Source organism: Biomphalaria glabrata, chromosome 4, assembly GCF_947242115.1.
Source record: "Biomphalaria glabrata chromosome 4, xgBioGlab47.1, whole genome shotgun sequence".
NCBI classification, from domain to species: domain Eukaryota; kingdom Metazoa; phylum Mollusca; class Gastropoda; family Planorbidae; genus Biomphalaria; species Biomphalaria glabrata.
In genome coordinates, this window is record NC_074714.1 from 51,042,440 (window position 1) to 51,066,964 (window position 24,525).

Consider the following 24,525-nt stretch of genomic DNA (forward strand, 5'->3'; position numbering starts at 1 on the left):
GCAATATTTATTCTCCGCTGCAGGAAGTAGACTATATTTAGAAGATATTCAGAGGAGCCGAGGTATGTGTACTCTGCTGTGTTTATTTTTATTTCTGCAATGATTTCCAAAAGAAATAAGGATATTTAATCATTGCATCAACAAATACACCTTATTTTCTTTATTACAAGTGTTAAACATACTTGGCAAAGTGTATGTTGCGCTTAAGTTATGCATATTCTTGAAGGCTTTCAACCTAATTTTACGAGGTCCACTCCATGATTGTTCATCTGGCTTTGGTTTGGCTTGCTCAAATACAATAACACGCTGTGCTACTGTTTTCTTCACATATGACCTAGATCCAGATAGTAGATTCAGATTAATAGTATAGATCTAATACCCTGCTTTAGATCTAGATTTTTTAGATAATATGAATATAAAATTAAAATATCGCCCATCTTTGTAGTTGTTTGGTAATAAAATAATTAGTAGGTCTATCAGTACTATCACTATCAGCTCTAGATTCTAGATAGAAGTGCTGGGCTGAAGTAGAATATAGATCTAGATCTAATTATATTTTAACTTTAACCTGGTTTGGTGTATGTGCCATTAGTTATTTAGATCTAGATTATATCAGATTATTATTATAATGATATCTAATAATATATCTATCTAGTTCTAGACTATTATTGTCAATTTAAAAAAAATTACACATTTACTATCATTTAGTATTAAGTATAGATATTTAAATAACTAAGACAAAGTAGTAGCTAACTAGATCTAAATCTAGAATCTAAACCCAAATCTAAATTCTTATATTAGTAGTTAGTAGATCTATGTCTAGAATAATAGAATTATTTAGTGTACTAATAGCATAGTTTTTAGTAGTAAGTAGAGAAGTCTACATTTTTACATTACATGAAACAGACTGAACAGGTTGAAGTGAAATTTGGTACTTGACAAAATAATATTTAATCAATAATTTGAAGACATTAAGTATTTATATCATTATGATTATTTATTTAAAAGAAAAAAGGTCCCCTTTCAGACCTTGTGGTCTATATGGAAGATGATGTAAAGGTCATCTGTTTCTGTGGCCTACAGTTACAGAACGCATCATGTGGCCAGCACAATGTCCAACTGCCTTTACTTTTCCCCAACTAATGTCAGGTACCCGTTACAGCTGAGTGAACTCAAAGGCGCCCAAAGAACCAGAAATTAAAAATCCCTTTCTTCACCAGGATTCGAACCAGGACTCCTGCTTTACTGCTCAGCCACCACGCATCCTGATTATTTATTTGATTTAAATCTATTACAGATCTACCAATTATACTCCTACAAATCTAATTGGTGATACACATTATGCACTAATTCATAAGGTTATTATTATTATTGATAAGCTCAAATGAAGTAGTTTGGTTGGCTTCAGACCCATTTGTTGCCCTCAGTGGCCTCAGACTTAATAATGTCAGCAAACCTTCAAGAATGATTTTATTTTCATATGCTAGAACAATATGTGCAAGTGCTCTTTCTTTCCTAGTACCATCGCAGTGCAGCAATAGAAAATAAACAATGATCTGAACGTTGAGATAGGAGAGCTCACCTCGAGAGTCAGTATCAAAATGATCAAAGTAGTTACACTATTTCACATATAAAAAAATAAGAGGCAAAATTTTGCCTCTGGGGGAAACTCGTGTCATACACACAACAGACATCTGTTCATTCACTAGACATAATCCTTGTCAGACCAAATTTCAGGTTTTCCGTTATAGATCTAAGATACTACTTAAAGTATGCATAACATTAACACTCTTCAGTATAGAGGTCTACTTTGCAGTCTGATTAAAATGTCTGGTTTATACTACACTATACTTGTCTATAGATACTGGTGCAGCAAAGTTACTAAATTTTATTAATATTGTTATATATAATCTAAATCTAGTTAGATTATATCTTTGTTATGACCAGTAGTGGTTCATTATTACAAACCCTTTATTTTACCCCCAAAAATTTGATATAGGTGAAATTGAAATGCACAAAATGATAGCTGCATAAACTCTTTTGTTTGTCTTGTTATGTTGTAAAAGCTAAATCTACATCTAGCTATTGAATTCAGGAGCTGTAGAATAGAAGAATACTCAGAGAATTTATGTAGGAATATTTTCAGGATGGGGTTTTTAAGAAAGAAAGATTTTTGTTCTGTCTTTGTTTATTTGTGATATAATCATGTAATGAATATATAATGAACTGCTATGAGAGAAAATGGTACTTTAACATTGACACAATACAGCAAGAACTGTATTAACTCTCCCCTTAGAGCAGTAGGGACACAAATACTTCAGTATTAGTGACAACTAAAACCTAATTAAATACTTATTTATTAGTTGTCCACTGTTTTACCACTTTTTCAAATGTGTATTTCATATAAAATTTTATAATATAACTTTTCATTGTTACAGATTGCTCATAAAATGGGTGTCTCTGCCTTCCAAGATGAAGTATATCTGGATATTATCACTCAATCTCCCCAGGATTATGGATTTGGGTTAACATTACACTAACACTACAATACCTCATAGGTTGGTTTTACTTTTATTTTTAGATTTATTGCAATGCTAGAAAAAAATTGGAAATACAATGATCCCTTACTTCCACTTGCTAAAAAAATTACTCTTACATTCACTTCATTTTGTTTTATAACTTTTTTTTTTTTTGTTGCTTAAAAAAACAAACAAAGTAAGTGTATTTTGTGCTATTAAGGATTAAATATAGATTTTAAAAAATCAATAACATACTGCTGCCATTTTTGGAAGTTACTGAGGATACAAGGCTCAATTTTTTGTGTGTGTGTGTGTGTGTTTGAATTTCTGCTGTTAGATTGTGAATCAACTCACGATATCATCTTTATTTCTTAGTGAGCAGTCCCAGAGTTTTCATGTTAGATGAGTGAGCCATTGGTGTTTCGCTTATATTAGTGTATTTCTATGTATAGTCTTTTTTTTTTTCTTCTCTTAGTGATAATAATTCTAATTAATTTATTTTTTCTTTTTGTTTTTCAAGTGATTTCTTTGAATGAGAAGGCAGTGATGGTGTAAATCTTTTTGCTTAGCAGGAGGATTCACTACAGTAAACAATGCGCACCAAGGTTGATAAGAGCCACAAAAAGGTTTCTGAGGAGAAACTCAGGCTCAGCCTACCTTCTCCTAAGGTGGTGCTTAATGCCAGTGAGTGTGCTCGTCTTCTGGATGGGAAGGGGAAAACTTCTGTTCTTTTAGTGGAAAAAGAGGGCAGAATGGTAGCTGCCACTTCCTTGACACCTCCACCATCAGTGTCATCTACAGTTTCTTCTTTACCCATAGGCAGTGAAGCAAATCTTAAGGTCATTGATAGTGTGACTAGTCTGAGTTCTACTGACAGTCTAAAAAAAAGCATGGAGCCAGAAACTGTAGCTGGCTCTAAATCTGAAGATTCCAATAACAGTGCGCTTAAAGAAGAGGTGCCAGCTAATGCTAACAAAGTTATTCTTAAACCACCAAAAAAGCGAAGAGGCCTGGATAAAAAATTTGAATCCTCAAGTCAGCCACTAGGAATTTTAAATAATGGGGATATTCCACATGAGACTTCACCGTTGAGAGAATCTGTTGATGTAATTAGTTCTGCTGTGCTTCGTGCCACTGATGCACAGTCCAAACAGGAGCTACCTCAAAAGGTAGACTTTTCTCAAAAACACAGTGTGGAGAACTTGCTGCAGCATCAACCATCTTCTTCTTTGAGCTGTACCAATAGCTTGCTGCTAACTAATTATTCACACCATGCCCTTTTTGATACAAGGACTCATCATCTCTCACAGACAGCCCACCCTGTCCCATTAACAGTCAACATTACGTCACCATCATCGTCATTGTCTATATCACAGCCTGACAGCTACCAAAGTATTGCCCCATATCATTTAGCGTTAGCTCCACCACCATCCCAGTTGTACAGTCATTCACCTTTCACTTCTAGTGCTCATGGTCCAAACCACTTGACATTGCCCTACTGTGTAGCCAGCAGCCACACCTCACAGACTGTTGTATTTAATGCTAACCTGAATGCACAAACCTCTCAGGCTATTACATTTCTAAATAAGCAAGTGTCTCCCAATGAACATTCTCCTTCTGTGTGTATGTCTTTACTGGCCACTGCTGCCACCAATAGCTTAACACTCTCTCCGAATTTCCAACATCTACCTGAACAAGAAGAACCTATGAACCTCTCAAAATCATGCAAGCCTGCAGTGGGTGCCATCACGCTACAGTCTCAAAACAGCGTCAGTTGTAATGATAGCAGGACTGCAGAGGATGTCTCTGTAAACATTGTTTCCCAGCATTCCCCAGCACAAGGAGAGACAGAGCCAAAAGAATTAAACACTGAACAATGTAACCAAGATGCTCCTCTAGTAAAGAAAGCAGATTTGAAGAAACAAAAGAAAAAAAATTCAAAGGCTCAGAAAACAGGTATTATAGAATTGCAAGACTCGACACAGGAAACACATAGTCCCTTACACAATGGCATTGATGATGTGAATTCCAAAGCTTTGAAATCACATGATGCAATAGAAATTAATTCCCTTTGTTCCAGTAATACTGTTATTGCAAGTAAAATAGTTTTTCCAGATCCCAAAGTTTCTACTGATCTCAGTTCTAAAGTGCTTAGTCCCTTGAGTGAGGAAAAAGAACCAATGAAAACGGTGAGTGATTTGAATGAGACACCAGGTTTATCATCAGTCTCTGATGGAAATGCTGTTAATGCTCATTCACCGAAATCTTCAAAGACAGAATTAGACCAGTCCCAAGACACCCTGGAAGAACCAACCAACACAGCCACAATGTCTCTTACAGATGACTTGCTGGCATCCAATGAATCTATTTCTCAGACCACAGATCAGTCTCTTACCAATGAAACAGACCCCACAAAAAAATCAAAGCGACTTCCAAAGAAGAAAGCTGAAATTCCCATGGATGAAGAGTCAAGTGCTCATCGTAGGGCATTGTATTCTGAGACTATTGACTATGTCATTGCTAATTTTGTATATATTCCTGAACCAGTTGAAGACTTAGTTCTAACAGAAGAAGAAGAGGCAGCTATTAAAGATCAGTTTGAAATTCAGAGTGAAACTAGCATCAAGGCTGTTGTAACGATTCCAGAAAAGAAAGAGGAGGACTCTTCTGTTACTTTGCTTTGTAATCAGGCACACGGTCAAACTCAGACTGATCTCTCAGATTCTGATAGCGAGCCAATGCCAAGGCTTATTACACCTCCTAAGAAGCGACCGATTGGCATGGCAGCTAAAAGCGTGGCACCACGTCCCAGGCAGGAGGGTAAAACTAATGCTGATCGAATAGACAGCATCCTGGCTTTTGTTGTGGCTGATGTTCTTAATTCAACGCCTCCTATTGAAAGTGGCCTTGGAGATGAGTTACTTCGACAACAAAAGAAAATTCAGGAAGCACAGAGTATCATTCAAAATTCAGAACTTGTGCAAAACAACAATAATAAAATTGGGGATAACATGCTTATTCAAGAAAATAAAGGAGTAGACAGTCACAATCTTGATATTTTAGTTTCCAAAATAAACAAAAACAATGATGACATCTTGCTCAATGTTGACAAAGTAAATTCTGACATAAAGAAAGTAGCTAGAGTAAAAAAGATCAGAAAAAAAGTGAATGTGCCTGAGAAATCTTCACCCCCTGCAAAAGAGAGTCTTATTGATTCAGAGGACATAGTTAAAAAAGATAGTGACACAGTAGTTAAAAAGAAAATTTTGCAAGGTACATCTGATGCTGTTAAGGAGGGTGATGACAATCATATTTACCACCCATCCACAGCTTACAGTGTTGATGCCATGCAAGTTTCTGATAAAGATATCCTCATCACCAGAGTAGAAACATCAGATATAGGTGAAAGCATTGCCTCAACATCTGGTGGCTCTGAGCAGGATACGCCCGTCCATGAGCCAGAGATTAAATATGAAATGACGTCTGCAGAACCCAACTCTGCGGAGAAGGAGAATCAGGATACTGGGCTTGAGAGTGGTGGGGATGACAACAAGCCTGTAAAGAAATACAAGAAGAGGCTGGACTTTGTCAAGTGTGCCTACTGCGAACATCAGGCTAGGGGCAGGTCAGCCCTCAGTCGTCACATGAAGAAGGTGCACATGCTGGATGTCAACATGCCTTACAAGTGTTACAAATGTGACTATGGGTGCACAAAAATGGCCTCACTAAACAGGCATCTCTTCACCCATGGTGTGTTCCCTTGTTCCCGCTGCAGCTTTGTGGCTGATGAGAGGATTAAACTAGGTCAGCATGTTATGGACCAGCATAAGGACAAGCTGGACATGAAGCTATGTAAAGTGTGTAACAGGTATGTCAAATGTGACCAAGTCAGCATAGAGTCACACACGGAGACATGTGAAGGTCCAACACCATATAAATGCTCTGAGTGTGAGAAGGAATTTAAATATGCATCATCACTTCGGGTTAGTAAACTATATCGTTACAAGCATGTAATTATATTTCTAATAAGTTTTAAAGTCATTGATATTAATAGTAATTGGACTGAATATGTCTACAAATACTTAACAATCACTTTTAAATAAATAAATAATGAGTAAAAAGGATTAACCAGTTTTCTAGTAGAATTAAAGTCTGGTTAGAAGACTTCTTTCAAACATTGTTTATATTTTATTTATTTTTACCTTGTGTTAAATGCAAGGTTTAAAATTCAATCATTTTTTTCTCTTCTCCCTATACTTTAAGCAATAGTTCTTTTAAATTAAGAGTTAAAAAAAAACATAACAATGTTTTGGCGAATATGCTAAATAAATGAACTTAGAAATAATTGCTAGTGATTTTTATTTATTCTAACGCAATCAAAACCTGAAAATCTGGTAAGACAATTGACAAATTTGTTATGTAAGACCTTGTTTAATTTTGTGTTCATAGGTCCATTACCACACTCACTTCCCAGACGAGCCCAAGAAGTTTAAATGTGATCTGTGTGAGTACAGAACAAATTACAAGGCGAACCTACATAAACACCACAAGAACATGCATGCTTCCAAGGATCGGGATATTCAGTGTCCAGACTGCGGGAAGCTCTTTTCTACAGAAGACAATATGAGAAGGCACAGAAAGGTAAAGGTAACCATTTTAACCTTGGGTGCAGCGACCTATTGTCCTATGTGCATTGCACGAGGGCGGCCAAAAATTTAATCCATGATTACCTCTTTTTTTTTAAATCAACTTAAACCACGTTACAGTTGTACACTTTTAATTTAGTATTGATTCTACATAAATATCCTTTGATACTTGTCACTTGGCAGTACAATTACTAAATTTAAAAAAGGTAAGGAAAACTTATTTATACAGATATATTCAAGTACTTCCAAGGACCTGTTTCAGTTTTCATATAAATGTATAATGCTCTTAATTCTTCAAAAAGTTCCTTTCCGTTATATCTGATTGGTTTTCCATAAGATCAGTTAGTTTTGACTGTAAATTGGAACGATTTTTCGGGAACCTTCGCAGCTCATATTTTTAACACTAGTACTACTTATTTTGTATAAGATTTAAAGAATGCCTTTTCTGTTATATGGTTTGTTTTAGTCTGAAAGACTATTAATCAAACATCAGATAAGTGCGTCAATTAATTTAGAATTAGTCATTTAAAAAATTGGCTCAGAATTTGTTGTTTTAAATTCTTGGATTTCAATGAAAAGTATGAAATAATAATTTAGTTGTTTTATTTGATAAGAACTTACATTGAAATTGTGTGGCTTTTTTAATTAGAAATATTTACTTTGAAAATATTTGTTTATACATGTGCAGCTTTACATACTTCATCCTTGTACACTACATGAAATGGGGCGATGACATTTAAACATTTTGTATGCAGGTGGCCACTACCCTCGTGGCGGCTCTGCTTGTGACCTCCAATTTCTTGTGTACTGGTAGTTAAAAATATTGTCAGTACATTTTCGCACAATTTCACTTTCAGTCTAAATAAAATATGTTTTTGTGATGATTTTTTAAGATTAATAATAAAGACATTTTTTTTTCTTTTGTTCAATCTTAATATCGCAAAAGTTACATTGAGAAGTTTTTAAAAAGTTACACCTCTTTCAGTCTTTATGATCTATGGAGGCGGTTAATGTAAAGCTTTTCTGTTCTAAACCAACAGTTGACGAGAATGTCATTAACAAAATAAAATTAATCAAAGCAATTTTAGTGGGTTTTTATTTTTTTATTAACCAAAAAAAAAAAGAAAGTCAACATGAAATGAATTGCATTATATTTTACAAGCACACCTAAATGTTTCAGGAAAATAACATCACCAATTTTAAGATTTTATAATGGATTTCAATTTGTATGATATTTATAGATTTTTTTTAAAGTACTCAACAACAACAAAGAAGTTGACCTAAAATGTAAATACAAAATGTATATTAAGTGTCTTTTCTAAATTTTGTTTTTTAATTTTTAGTTTCTTCTGTTTTATTTATAATTCCAAAATTTTTTTATTTGCTTCCAATGATATTCAGTCTTTTTTTTAAAACAGGTTCACACTTTGGCACGACCCTTTGCTTGTGAAATTTGTAAGAAAACTTTTAAAACTACTGGAGCATTGAAAGGACATCATTTAATCCACACAGCCACAAGGCCTTATTCGTGCAATATTCCAGGGTGTAACAGAAACTTCCGAACACCAAAGTTCCTCAAGAGCCATCAAGAAGAATTCCATAGGCTGGTGCCCAAAAAGTTCTTTTGCACAGTGGATGGTTGTAACTATTCATTCTTTAAACGCAGTCACCTCAAACGTCATGCAATTACACATACTGGTGAGTAATAAAAGTAGACTTATGTATGGATACAGTGGGAAAGTAAGCTTACTCTGTCGCTAAATTGGACCTAATTTTTTACCATTTTAATATCTAGTGTAACAATCTAGTTTATTGAGGCACACAATTTGAATAAAGAGGAAAAATTAGACTTTAGCAAAAACATTTAAGAAGTCCCTGATTAGCGTAAATTGCTTGTCTGTCAAAGTGATAACTCAGGTTTGGATTATGCTTAGTAATTAAAATTTTATAAGAGGTTTCATTTGAAATATTTGCTGAGCACTTTGAGCACTACTAGAGCACTTTGAGCATGCTATAGTAGCATGGAGGTGCCCAGTTTAAGTAAAAATAATTAATGGATTAACTAAAATATTATTAATTTTATTTATTAATATTTTAGTTAATCCATTATCTTAAAACAAAGTTCCTACATATTAATACAAAATTTGAACATCTTATCTTAGTTTATCCAAATTTTTGAAGATCTTATCTTAGTTTATCCAAGATATTGAATATCTTATCTTTGTTTACCCAAGTTTGTTCTTCTTCTTTATGTCTTTTTATCTATATCTTGAAGGTGAACGCAACTTCCACTGTACTTGGCCTGGATGCAGTAAATCGTTTCGACATGCAGACAACCTTAAAGTTCATTTCCGCTCACACACAAATGAAAAACCGGTGCAATGCCATCTCTGTGACTTCAAGTGCAAGCAAAAGAACTCATTGTTCTGGCACAAGAAGAAAGTGCACCATATTATTGATACCTCAGTGTGCCCCAAGCGAAGTGAGGTGAAGTCAAAAGTGAAGGAAGAAAGTGAAAACCAGATAGAGAATCCCATCATGATCACGGGAGAAGGAGAGAAGGACGTATCACCAGTTCAGACTCCTGCTCAGGAAGCAGATGATGTCAGTGTCAAAGAGAGTTCTAGCACCTCTGTGTTAGACACAAGTGTATCATTAAACAGCAGTGGGGAGTCTAGCATTCATACAGACAGCACAGAGAAAAATGAAAAGAGTATGGAGGCTAAGGAGGAATCAATGGGGGAAAGTCTTCCTGAACGTATTGAAGAACAGTCACCTAAGCCCCTTATGAAAGAACAGAGCATCTCAACACAAACTCCAATCTCAAGGGATCCAAAAGACCTGTATGAATTTAATTCGGATAATGAATCAGAGGAGGAGACGCCTGGAAATTTCAGAAGAGACAAGATTGCAAGGGCTATTCTCCCTCCTCTCCCCCCTCCACCTAAAGAGTTGTTAAGGAAGAATGAATTGCTAGAGAAGAAGGAGAAAGAGAAGAAAGAAAAGGCTGAAAAACGGGAACAGGAGAAAAAAGAAAAGGCAGAAAAGAAGGAACAAGAGAAAAAAGAAAGAATTGAAAAGAAAGAGCAAGAGAAAAAAGATAAGGCAGAGAAAAAATTGCTAGAGAAGAAGGAAAAGGAAGAGAAAAAATTTCTGGAGAAGAAGGAAAAGGAAGAGAAGAAAGAACAAGAAAGGAAGGAAAAAGAAGAGAAGAAAGAACAAGAAAGAAAGGAAAAGGAAGAAAAGAAGGAGCAGGAACGGAAGGAAAAGGAAGAAAAGAAAGAACAAGAAAGGAAGGAAAAGGAGCAAGAAAAGAAAGACAAGACTGAGAAAAAAATATTGGAAAAGAAAGTAGATAAAAAGAAAAATGCTAAGAAACTTTCAAGTGAATGGAAGAGAAGTTCAATGGAATCCAGGAAAAGTTCAGTTGATTCTAAAAGGAGTTCAGTAGAAATAACTGCTGAAGAAAAAGTAGAAAGCCCTGTAGATCACAAGCCTAAATTCCCAAAAGCAATGAAGAGAAAGAGATCTTTGTCAGCTGCTCACAGAGTAGTGAGTACAGTTAATGAGGAGCCAGAACAGACAAGGCCTAGTAGGAAAAAGAAAGGTCAACCTCAGAATGGTGAGCCATCACCAAACAAAGACGAGCAAACACCTTCCCCAGCTAAAAGGAAGAAGATGTTGAATAAAAAAATAGAAATTCAGGAAGAAACGCCTCCCAAAACCTCTCCTAGAGCTGTCACTAGAAGAGTTTTAGCACCGAAAGCACCCATTGTGAGCAAAGGAAAGAAAAGGGGAAAATTAGCTCCTCCTAAAAGAAAGCCAAGTGCAAGGCTTTTAGCCAAGCAAAAAGCAACTGCTAAAGTAAATAAAGTAGTTAAAGCAAGCAAAGCACCAAAAATAGTTCCAAAGAAAAGAGTTTTAAGGAAAAGATCAGCTGCAAAAGTTGTAGAAGCAGATGAAGAAGAAGAAGAAGAGGAGGATGAAGTAGAAGCTATGAGATGCCCAGATAAAGAAGTTGTTGAATGCAAACCGGAAGAGAAGAAATTCTCACCGCGTCGAAAGTCTGAAGAAGTGAAGAAAACTGAAGCCAAGTCTAAAGAGGAGATTGAAGAACAGCTTCCACTGGCCACCATTAGGCCCCACTCTCCAGCGTACTCTGAGGAGATGATGCTCCAAGGGAAGGCTAGTCCTTACAGAGACTTTTCTGATGCTGATACTGTTGAGGGAGATAATGATCCTGATGGGGATGATGATGACAAAGTGCTAGAAAAGATTACAAAACCTAATAGCCCTGTGGAAGAAATAACACCAGACCTGCAGGATGCTGATGATAACAAAGAGAAAGAAGCTCTGTCAGAACCTGACAAAGAGGATGAGGAAGAATCTAAATCTGTTCCTCCACCTGAAGATGAATCTTCAGATGATGAAGTGAGCAATGACATACCTCTCACACCACCCAGAGCACCTGCACCGCCTCCTATGGAAAGCTCTGAAGATGAAATGGAACCAGAACCTTTGGTGCCCCCATTTTCTGTGCCAGGACCCAATACCCCATTTTCAGTTCCTGGCCCTAATACTCCCTTCTCAGTTCCACCACCAACCAATCTCATTCAGCAGCACTCTGTCCATTCAGAAGAAGCTCCTATGTCTGTTGTACAGTCTGTTCCGTCAATGGAAATCCATTCACAAGGCTCAGTGGAAATGCAGCAACCCCTTGGCTCAGTGGAAATAAATCATCCTCTTTCTGTAGAAATGAGCCATCCCCATGGCTCTGTGGAAATGCATCATTCCCATGGCTCAGTAGACATGCACCACCCTCATGGTTCTGTTGAAATGCACCACCCTCATGGTTCTGTTGAAATGCACCACCCTCATGGCTCTGTTGAAATGCACCACCCTCATGGCTCAGTTGAAATGCACCACCCTCATGGCTCAGTTGAAATGCATCACCCTCATGGCTCAGTTGAAATTCATCATCCTCATGGCTCAGTTGAAATGCACTCCCGTAGTGCATCAAATGATATGCCAGCTCACAATGCTGGTGAAATGAGGACTACCGGGTCGTCAGAAATGGTACAACCCCATGTTGAAATGCACAGCTCACTGTCCCATACGGAGCACTTAGCATCTGTAAGAACACCTGATACTATAGGAAGAGAGGTCAAGTATGATCTACCACCTCTACAAGATCAGAATCACACCACTGATGCTGATAAGGAGTTTTTCGATCAGTATCTTAAAAACTTGAGTGCCGCAAACAACAGAGCAGCTAATGGGGGACTAGAACCTTTGTCAAGCGGACTGAGAGAGCTGGAAGCTATGGTTGGAAAGTCACATCAGGATCTACGGGAAATGGGCAGTAAGTCTCCCATCAGCTCTCTCCCTAGTAGTGTCATCACAAGCCTTGAAAGTGCATTGCCATTACTTGCACCTGGAGACCTTCGTGCAAGAATGGATGTTTTTGATAGACACCATGAGTCCTTGTATGTGAGGGACACACCGTCATCACTACCCAGGCTCTCTGATCATCAGTCTGCCACACCATTACCTCCAAACCCAGCATTTGATGCATTCTCATCTTTAAACTCGCTTCATCCTGCTGCCTCAGTGGGCAGTAGCAGAGAGGGCAGTTATCTAAGACAGCCAGACAATCTTTTCCCGACACCTCCTGTCCCTAGTAATTTTATGGCTGAAGCCATGTTTCAGCATCAGGCTATGTCTGGGCCTTTTCTTCCCCCTCAGCCATCAGACAGGAGCAGCTTATCTCGTATTCCTGATACTTCTCAACTGCAGTCAAACTCTTCCTCCTTGTTGCGCAGGTCTAGTACCATGCCAGGAACTGATATGTATTCATCTCCCTCTATGCCCCAGACCATGCCAAGAAATCCATTTGCTAATGCTTGGGCTACTCAGGATGCCAGGCCTACACACTGGCAAACTCCTTACATGTCAAGGCAAGCAAATATGACAACCCCTAGCTCATTTTTCCCTTCCAAAGGTAACTATCTGACCGGTAGAGAATTTATGTTTGATCCCTCTGTCCGCCAGTCTGCGGAAAGGGCCATGTTCCCGTCCTTGTCTACCAGCCAAACTCAAGATACCTTCCAGCTAGAAAGATTTGATTTAAGCAACTATTTTCCAAATGCTATGACACCATATGCTAGTTCAACAGGCACTTTGGACTACACCAGGACTGCACACACTGCCGCAGCAAAACCATTTGATGAGCGCTACAGACAATCAACCGCCGCTTCAGCTGGGATTCCTGACTTCCGTGGCCTACCCCCGTCCACTGGCTCCTCAGACATGTTCTCTGGCCTACCCAGCGTGAACAGCGGCTTCAATTTGTATGCCAGCAATCCAATGTCATATCACCACCCTCAGCACATGACAGACAATGTAAATAGTGCGTTCTTGTCCCACTCCACCTCAGCGCAGCATGCCATGTTTGAAAGAGACTATGCGGCTGCTGCACACAGAGGGCTGTATCCACAAAATACACCATATTCATTTATAGACGACCGCCAGTATGGTGCACCATCCAAGTTGTCACACACACATCCTGTTACTCCGTCAACAGTGCCCCAAGACAGAGACTTAATGAGCAGATCTAATGAACCCCAGATGCAGGATCCTTATCGCAGTGTTCTCTACAGATACTAAAAAAAAAACCACATTGGATTGACTCAATCTATTTCCTATGTTGTGTATATAAATGTACAAATATTCGTATTGTAATATTTATCTTGCTCATGGAAAACTACAGACAAGCATTTTGCTATAATGAATTGTATAGCATGCTAAATAACAAAAAATCCCCTCCCCTTTCCATAAATGTCCTTGCCCCCATTCACAAGCCTGTATTGTAGTGCTAATGACTTAATAATATATTTGTTCTTTCATACACAGCTGTTATCTCGGTGGAACATTTGTGAACATAGTTTAATATCCATTCAATCTTTTTTATGCTTGTGAAAATCTATGGAGCTTTTTGAGATGATACATTACTAACATGTAATTTTATCCATTGAATTCTCCTCATGTTTATGGGCAATTTACAGGGCTTTTTTTTTTAGACATTAAATGTCATTATAAAGTAGGACATCGATACAACATAGGTATTTAGTTCTTAAAAAAATCTAGGAACTGTGTATCTATCTTGATTCAATGTAGGTACTCATTTCATTCAACATTTATATCTAGTTAACATTACAACTTAGGTATATAAGTATCAGCACCAGTCTGAAGAATGCTGCTCCCAAGACTTTAAAAAAAAAAGGTGCCCATGAAAAGTTGAATGAAAGAAATTTAATTTGATCCCTCTTCATTTGTTTGTCATTTGCTTCTTAAAACAATCAATCATCAAGGTCATCAAGAATACTATAAGCTTCATTATTTTATATTTGTTTCAGAACAAAATGTAGACAATGTTTAGCCAAACTTTAAGACTTAACTGGCCTGTTAACCTCTTGGTTTATTGACCAAATGGGGACTGACCAGGATTAGCCAAAGATCAACACTGTTGCTCCTTTTAGATCATGTAATACCAGCGTCACCAAGCATGGTGTTGTTTGATGGGCTGCTAACGGATAGAAAAAACTTGATACATTTTTAGGAGTACAGAGATACTTAAAAATTTGTAGTTCAGCTTGTCTGATTAGGAGCGAAACTCCTGATATGGCAGATGGATTATGATTTTTGATGTTGCAAAACCCAACAAAAGAGGACTTATTAATACATTGATTTTGTTCACAGCATCACATAGTATCTGTTGTATCTCCATGGAATGCTGAAATAGGCAAGAATGCTTTCAAGTCATCATCTTGATGTGTTACACAACATTCATACATTTTCCTGTTTCCTTAGCAAATGAAAAGTTAACAAATCTATTAGAAGGGAATTGGCAGCCAAGCTCTTGGTAATAGAAATGCTCTAAAGTTGACATTCTAGGGAGCCATGGATTCCCAATGTTAGTTTTCCTTCAGTTCATCCAGTGCTAATGGGTTGGGAAAAGTATAGTGGTTGGTCATTTATACTGACCCACTGAATACTATCGGCCACAGAGAAATTATGGTCTTAAGAACTTTTAAAAATTAAATTGGTTTAGAGTTTTAAAAGCCCTATCCCCAAACTTTTTTGTTGTTTTTTTTCAAGTTGACTGTCATTTAGCAATAAAAATGTTTCTGGTTATTTCTTTGTTATCAAAGATTTTTTTTTGTTTTGTAATGTTCAAATTATTTTACTTCCTCTTGCTTTATCTGTGTGATATATGCAAATTGTGACAATGTGAACTATTTAAAAACTAGAAGTGTATATAGACATGAGTTTGACAAAGTTTTTGATTTGACTATTTAATCATATTAAACCACTATTTAGATTCAATTATTTGTGTGCATTTGGTCACTATTATAATAGCTGAGTAATGTGCAGACCAACTTGTAGAGATTGATGTATTATGTAAAACATAATGTGATGGAACAGTTGTTTTTTTAATCATTGTGAGCCACCATTAGTGTAGCTGTTTTGCAACTTACAGAATCTCTTGTACAGATAAAATCACAGTGGTGACAAACACACTTCTAACAAGAGCATGGTTAAAGTATTGATCAGTTTGTGACTTATACACATTGATTCAAAGAGCCACTTTTGTGCTTGGTTGTGAAGGGCTACTCATCTGAAGGCACTAGTTCTCTTGTGATTTTTTTTTTTTTTTAACTAAAGACAACCTGTACATAGACATCCCATATAGAGATATATGTGTGGGACAATATCTTTTTTTTTTTTTTTTTTTTCTTATTTAAATGAAAAGCAAATTTATTGTTTTGTTTGAAACATTTTTGCTAATTTTTTTTTTTTTTCCTTGGTTTCCTATCTGTAAATCCAACTAATCAAGAATAGACTTTCTCTATTATCTCTATTTTCTTTTCTTTACATACTTTGATGGCTTCATTGTATTATTTTTGTTAAGGCAGCATGTTGACAATTGAACACAAACTCGTAAGGCTATTTGTAATTTTTTTTGGGTAGTTTCTTCAATGTCTTAGTACTGTTGACTTGTAACGCCAAAGTTTTATTTCAAGTTTTAAGCTTGGGTGCTGTATCCTTTGTACTCAACAAACATCAACTTAAGATCTTTTCCTTTTAGTGTTTTAGTATACCAGTATATTTTTAAAAGGCGCTAACCACATTTTTTAATGCTGGCAAGAGTAAGTGAACTAATTTTTGGTCTTTTACTTACATTATTTTAACCACTATTATAAATGTACAATTTATTTGACAATTGATAAATCTATAATATTTGAATAAAAATTTTTGTTAGTAATTGTCAACCTTATGTTTTTTTCTTTCATGACCATGTTTAACAGATTCAATCTATTGTTCACAGTCCATAATCTATTACTGGTTTTACATTTATGACTTGTAATGAAGCATTTTTCTTAGCCTCATGATCAAAGTTTTTCAACAATCTCATTTTTGGTTTGTTCTATTTATTTATTTATGTTGCTACAGTCATTATATCTATGTAAATAGATAATGAAGACATTTATTGGAGTGTACAAAAGTTACCATTTAATCAAGCTGTCATTGCCAAATTGTGTATGTTTTGACCTTGCTGTATCTTTACCGCAAAAATATCCATAACCATGAGTGTGGTTTCTTTTCAGCATTTTATTTTTAGAGCCTTTGTCATTCGCTGTACATAGCATGAGACTGTGTGACTGTGTGTACATAGATTTGTTGTCGTGTGTATGAGTAAGGGTGTACATAGGCTTGTTGTATACCACTTGATGTGAACATCATTTTTAGCTTAAAGTTTATACCAGGCTGTGAAGGACATACTACAATACCAGTTTTATCTTTTGTTGTGATTTTAAACATTATTTTTTTTTATATTGATATTTACACATTATATTTAAAAAAAATGAAATCTTGAATTAGCTAAGAACAAATGAAAGACTAAAGGTTATGATTAAAACAATTTTCAGAATTGTATATTTTATTGACTTTCAGAGGTTGATGGGGTGAAGTTATTTATCTTGCCACTGTGTATTAGCCTTTTTTAATTCAAAAGGCTTAAGAAATGGAAAAGAATTTTAGCAATAGCTTCCCTTTGGTTATATCTGAGAACTATTTATGCTCTATTTTTGGCAGAAAGATAGCTCTGAAATCGTCTAGACTAGATCTTTGAACATTTTTTTCTTTTTATAAAGTATGAAGTCTCTTCCCCCTTATAAGCAACCCCTCAGAAAATATGTTAGTTACAGACATGTTGGAAATCTTGGTTACTGTTGTTTGTAAATTTGACTATTAGTGAAACAAAAGCAAAGTTAATGATGTGCTATGATACAAAAAATAAAAGTAAAACAGTTCAACTTGAAAGTAAACCAGTGCTAGTCTCTTTATAGGAACACTCTAAACAAAGATTAGCCATGAGATGGGCAGAGTACTTCATTAATAACTTATTTCAGCTGCTGACCTATTTTTCTTGCTGCTTCATTTAAATAAAAAAAATTGTTTGATACTGTTTGATTATTTCATAATTGTAAATGTTGTATGATTAAAACAGTCATTTGGATCATTAGAGCATAATATCCATGGCTTTTCAGAACATTCAAGTTATATAAAAAAAAAAAAAAGATCAAACTCAGATAAAAAATTTACCAGCATTGAGCTTACACCACAGTAAATACAAATCACCACTCAATCTTACTTAATGCTATACACCACACACACTATTGTGCACCACACAATATATAAATGATTTTGTTTTGTTTGCCAAAAGTTGGAATGTAATATCTTTGAGCTGTTTAACATTTATTGAAAAGATCTCATTAGATTTATGTCTTTATTGATCAGGTCAGACAGCCATCATGAATAGTGGATTGTATCGGAAACTTGGGTGTTAATTTGTCCTTATATATAACTGCTTTCCCCCTACCAGAAATCACCTTTCCAGTATTTCTTTAGAATGTAAACTTTAATATAAATATTGTTGGTGGCATTTTTATGTTGCCATTGTTGGTAGAGTCTAGTTGAGTAGAGATGTGATTGAACAAACTGTTTACTTGCAATGATATCTGTCAGTACTTATATACAACTCACCAACAGAGCCAATAGTATAGAATAAGATAGTTTGGCCTTTTAAACACTAAACTGAATTACATTAAGAAGGGCACAGTCCACGTCGTCAAAATTCACTGCAAGCAGTCTTCTTGTCCATTATTCTCTAACCTTTTTCTGTTCTAACTTTTTAATGTACTGTCCAGTCACTAAGGAAATACCCAATTAAACCCATCTTCTACACATCTTACTCTTGAGTCATTACAATATATATATATATACATACATATACACAGCCACCATGCATTGTTATGTAAAACCTAATTATATGAGTTTGTTATATACAAACTTAATATCCATCCTTCTTAACTAAATCTATTTTTATTAAGTTTTCTCCATAACTGGGGTGAAAAAAAAGTCTTAGCTCTGCCAAACTTGTTTTTAAAAAATTTACAAAGTAAGCTGTACTTTCAACTAACTATGCTTAATATAATGTGGTTGAACTGTATATTACCCTATATCTTTTGTGTGTGTATTAATATATAGAACAACAAAAAAAAAAGCATATACTAAACAAAAAAAAAATACTTGAATATAAGTTGTACAAAGTTTGGTTGTTGTTTTCTATCTTTACAGGAACAACAACAATAAAAGCATAATAAGTCAGTTGAATATTTTATAAGAATCTATTTATATATACACATATTCTATAATATCCATATTTTACTGTAAAACTGAAATTTTTTTTTTTTCTCATTTATACTGTGTTCATCATTTACTGTATAGAGCAGTTGAAATCTGTTGATATGTAAATCATATATTAAATATATGGATGCATAAAAGAAGGACACAGAAGGACAAAGTATACTATTCTCCATATATACATATATTATTACTACCTATTGAAAGTGTGATGACATTTTTATTTTATTTTGTCGTGTATTCGATTTCCCTCTCCCCCACCCCCCTTTTTATTTATGTACATAGTTGGTCTCATTGAAATACATCGTTTAACAAGCTGCTTTATGGTATACACAGCAACCTTTGAACTTGTGTGCCGCCATTGTTTTTTTTTTAGTGCACCAGTACACGGTAAACGAGCATATTGTTTACCACTTATGATGTCATGACTACCATGCTGTAGGTCTGTCAATGTGTGAGTGTTGTACAGTCTGTATCTAGACCCAGTACTATAGGCATAACCTCCCCTTCCCCCGCCAATTCTCGCTTCTTCCTCCTTTAACCCTATGTGATTGTTCTCTGTATTTTTTTTTTTTTTTTTTTGACATTGTAATTGTACACGTCATTAGATAGAATTTCTTTTATTTGACAATTAATTTTAATAAAAAATTGATTCGTAAAAAAAAATATGCATAGTTTTTATTATTATTATTATTAATTCAGAGTGATGAGGTTGGTTTGGTCTCTGCAGTTTGTGGTTGTTTGGTCTTAACTGGAAGTTGGACCAATGTCTTTGAGAAGCAATCTGGTAAAAGCAGTGCTAAGCTGTTTGAAGTAATGTGTTTAGCCGTTAGAACCAATGTGTTTAAAATAATGATGGAAGTAACGTGTTTTGGAAGACATCCGTTAAACTGGTGCAGTAGAAATAATGTGTTAATCTGGTAGAGGATATTATTTTTTAAAGTGCTAGAACCAACGTGTTTAAATGGCATGAGAGAAGTGCGCTAAACTGGTAGAGAAGCGATGTGTTTAAATGGCAGAAGTGACGTGTGTTTAGCTGGTACAGAACGTTTTTAACTGCGAGAACTAATGTGTTTAGATGTTAGAAGTAATGTGTTTAGCTGCTACAGGTTTGAATACCGCGTGCAATTAGGGCTGTGCAAGGTGTGTGTGTGTGTGTAAATTAACAGTTTATCTTGTTGAAATATTTATTCCCGTGTCTAAAATGTTTGTAAAATGTTTTACATGTTTCGGATGTTCCTTCAGAGTTGAAGATAGTTTACTTCCTAGTCCAAACCTCCCGCAGGACGACGGGGGATGGGAGCGGGCAGGGTTTGAACTCTCGACCGTCGATAAATCCGAACGACAGTCCAGCGCGCAAACCGCACGACCAGGCAGCCAGTTTTATTTCTGACTTTACATTTGATCAAGTAGTTGCTTTTAATCGATATTTTAAATAGAAACATTGTTTCATTTGGTCCGTTTGTTTAAAATAATAACATTAATTTCTCTCTATACCCTGTGATCTCATGTCGTCAGTCCCCTGACAATACAATAGTATCGGTAATACAGTCGCAATACACATCTTTTTGTATAGGCGGAGATCGGGTTGTCGATAGTTTGTAGTTCAAAGCTTCTGATATTCATGCTGAAAATATTGAAACCTGCCTAAGCGGACCACTTCGGGGGGCCGTTTCTGAGTTTGCGTTTCCACACAAACGGTCTTTGTAACTTTGTTTGTAAATAATTTCGTTTTAAGTCTCTCCAGTTAAACCTGCCGAGTCCTTTTAAAAAGAGGTTTGCCTGAGACTTGGATTATCATCTTTAAAAAAAAACAAAAACCCCAATGAAATAAAGCAAAGTATTCCTTCCAGACCTTGCGATCTCCAGGTCATCTGTTTCTATTACCGACGGTTAACGTGGGTGTTATGTTGCCAGCACTACAGCTAATCGCCCTTACTATTCCCAAACTAATGTCAGGTACCAGTTAGAGTTGGACGCCCTAAAAAAATCCAAAATTAAAAATCTTATTCTTCACTGGGAAAAATTGAAAAAAAAAAACCCGTAGAGGTAGTTTGCGTGATACTGGTACTAATTAAGAAACCAAAACTAAACTTTCTACTTACAAGCTATTAAAAAGACAAAAGCCTTACACTCTAGAGGTCATAGTCTACAGAAGTGGTAGTTGAACTCGTTTGGTCTCGTGCCAAATTTCAGGTAAACGCAGACGACGGATTAAACTCTTTTTACAATTCATTTTTCAGCCCCCACTTACGCAAAAGCTTTTGTGACGTCAATAACGTCTAGATGATCTAACAATGAGTAAAAAAAAAAAAAAAATCAACTATCAAACAATATGAACGACCTTAAGAAACGTGGACAACATACAACACTCATACAAAAGTTTTTTTGTATACTAAAATCTGCCTGCATTATCTCCCCATCTATTATTAGCCTAAATAGTATCAATGCAAAACATCGGTCACCTATTTATCATTTTAAAATTATATGCTAATAGCGTATAATGGTTGTATACAGTAAGGTGTATAATCATTTGCCTTCAATAATAAAAGACAACGCAACAACGTAAAGCTTCCTAGATCATTGAAGAACGCACTAGGCTTATATCTAGTTCATGGCTTTTTCGATGAAGGCCAAAGTGATAGAATACTTGTCAACAAAAACAATTAGATCTGAACCTTTAGGTATGCATATTTTAGTTATACGAAAAAAAAAGTATACTGTAGCAAATCTGCTATTTTCACTAATTACCAAACACAATTAGGCTAGTATCTTCTTTGTTTTGAATGATGGCCTGGGATTAACTTATAAGATAAGACGATTTTTCGTCATCACTAGCTAATAGCTATAAGATAATTCAAGTCACCAACAAGACATTAGAGTCTATGTTTATTTCAGGCAGATGATGTTGGGTTCAAGTCAAGTCATTAAATGAGTTAAACCTGAATCTCGATTTCTTTTTAAACTCATTATTTTAAAACCTGACAGCTTAAAATATAAACCACTCTCCTTTTCTACTTTCCTCTTGTTACCTAGACGCAGATATTTACCTCCCCTTCCCCCTTTTTTTTTTCAAACTGAAGTTCATCAACAGCCCATCCACCCCCCCCCCCCCCCCCAAATTCAGAATCGAAAAGAAAAATTATGATTTCTTGAGCTTAAAGCGAAGCAGGACGTTTTGGCGCTGCCGTTTTGGCGCCACCGTTTTGGCGCGAAGGTCGTTTTGGCGCGAGCCGTTTTGGCGACGGGACGTTTTGGCATGAAATACATTATGTACGTTTATTGTATTATTTCTTTTAAAAAGAATTATTCATATCTATGTTTTGCATGAGTGTTTGTGTTAAGACATATTTTTCACGTACTAAATGTAAATGTGTGTTTGTTTTTCACATCATTTTCTTTAATAAACATTTTGACTTGTGTATGTGTGTTTAGAGGCACACTTTTATTTTCAAAAAAGTTTTTTAAGATATTACTTTAAAATTAAAAACAAAAATAAAAAACAAAATGAAACGATGATAGACTAAAAATTGATGCAATTATTTGTTTACATTAACATTGGTTTATTTAATGACTGTATGGTATCTCCAACTATACATACCAAACACTTGCTAATAATAAGTAAAAATATAATACATGTACCATGTTTCTCAAAATTCGTATAGTTCGTATATTACACTAATGTCAAATAAAAAAAAAATCTTTTGGAAAGAGATCCAAAAATGTCATCCAGTGCGATTAGCAGAACTCACATATAGCATGTCATTACCATTCAGGAATCTGACTTATTATAGGCCTATATTCATGAAATAAGCTAAACCTTTATAATTAAAAAAAAAACAACAATTCGCTGAACGGTGTTAGAATTCATACTATACATACAATATTATGGTAAAATATGGTAGAGTGAAATAAACATTGTTATAAAAGCTACGTTCTTATTAAATTATCGTCAAATGATATCTCGCGCCAAAACGTCCCGTCGCCAAAACGGCTCGCGCCAAAACGTCCCGTCGCCAAAACGGCGCGGCCAAAACGTCACGTACCGAGCTTAAAGCGATATAACATTTGACCAATCTGAAGTTGGCAGTGTTTAACAGGGAAGTTGTTTTTTTTTCCCGACCTTCGTCAAAATTTTCGTGGCCGAGGCTGAAATGACGTCTCGACTCTCGGGCACTTGCTCGGTATTTGTCTTAAACTTGCTCACCCTGAGAGGGATTTCCAGTGAAAGGAGAACAGACATGCACCGCATTTCGAGGTGATACCACCAACGTGAGTATGACGGCGAAGCTCGAGCCAAGATCTTTCCTGTCTCGCTCTCAGCTGTTATCTGATGCAGGCAGATTGAGTCACAGCCAACGTGGCCTGGGGTCACGGAGGTCACGATTGAGTACAGCACTTTAAAGACGTGGACACCCTGGGCAGTATTTTTGTGTAGGACCCTGATCTCATGTGAAGTCTTTAGTAAAAATGATCTCAATTAAAGGCTAGCGTAATGACACATTATATTACTTATATTTTTTATGTCATTTTCTTTCTTGTAACATTTTATCAAAGCTAATTTTAATTCACTCTGATTGTCTGTCAGCCTGTCTGTCTGTCTGGTAAAAATGTGTGTACACGTTATTTCTCCCACATCCATTCTCGAATCAAGATGAAATTTCGCACCATTATTCAATTGCATAGACATGACATGCATCAATCAGAAAAATTAACCAATTGGTCAATTAGTTACTGGTAATTAATTATTTTGTTTGATAACAACTAGGGAAATTAATCAGTATTCACAGATACTGCTAATTATGCTGGGTTTCATCCCCTTAGATAATTGAAACGTTTTTTTCTCCCACGCCCATTCTCGGATCAAGTTGAAACTTTAAACAAAACAAGAATATATTTAAAAAATTAACCAATTAGTCGATTAATTATTGGTAATTAAAGATATTGCCAGATATCGACTAAGGGAAATACATTCTACATTATTGAGAGATATAGTTCCAAGTGTGGAGTTTTTCCCCTTAGATAATTAATTTGTGAAAACCCCTTTCCATCTGAAGGCGAGGCCTGTACTGTCGGCACTCCCGTGAATTCGGCCATGGTCCCGAGAGCCTCCAGTTTAAGTCTCGTGTCACATTGACCAGTTTCATGTCGTCACATCCGTCTGATATCGAGTGTCTCTGTGTCAGCGTACGTGTCGTAAAGAGAGAATGCGGGGTGGTGAACAGGCCAATGTCAAGGTTTATAATCTCTTCTTCGGAGACCGACACATTAATAAAAGTTTAAGACTGTGACATGGTCACATTGAGACAACATAAAACCGAGAGAGCACTTTATTACCAAGGCCACCACGCCCTATTGTGTTTTTAATGCCAAGAGTGTGAAATAAGAACAAAAGACTTCCAGCGGGTTTCATACTTTTAACTCTTTCTCTCCGTAATTATTTTTCAACATTTTGAAGGAATTCTTCATTTTGCTCATTACTATTTCACTACCCCTGTTATGGTTGGGCTTCAATAGTTTTGTTGTTTGTTATCAGAAAATGTTGTATTTGGTGTAGAATTAAAGGGAAATGCATGCTCTTTATATATAACACA

The 24,525-nt window shown here is 35.8% G+C and overlaps 1 protein-coding gene across 2 annotated transcripts; it reads left to right on the forward strand.

The window, feature by feature from the left end:
- Nucleotides 1-18: 18 nt before the first annotated feature.
- Nucleotides 19-19,431, forward strand: LOC106077896 (uncharacterized). Of its 2 annotated transcripts, none has more exons than XM_056027920.1 (6): nucleotides 19-62; nucleotides 2,439-2,558; nucleotides 3,040-6,502; nucleotides 6,969-7,166; nucleotides 8,584-8,863; nucleotides 9,441-19,431. In XM_056027920.1, exons 3-6 carry the CDS (start codon nucleotides 3,113-3,115, stop codon nucleotides 13,829-13,831), a joined length of 8,259 nt encoding a protein of 2,752 aa, XP_055883895.1. In that variant the 5' UTR covers nucleotides 19-62; nucleotides 2,439-2,558; nucleotides 3,040-3,112; the 3' UTR covers nucleotides 13,832-19,431. The 2 variants fall into 2 exon arrangements, with proteins under 2 accessions (XP_055883895.1, XP_013094048.2); XM_013238594.2 differs by having other exon boundaries at nucleotides 20-62; nucleotides 6,969-7,160.
- The last annotated feature ends 5,094 nt before the right edge of the window (nucleotides 19,432-24,525 follow it).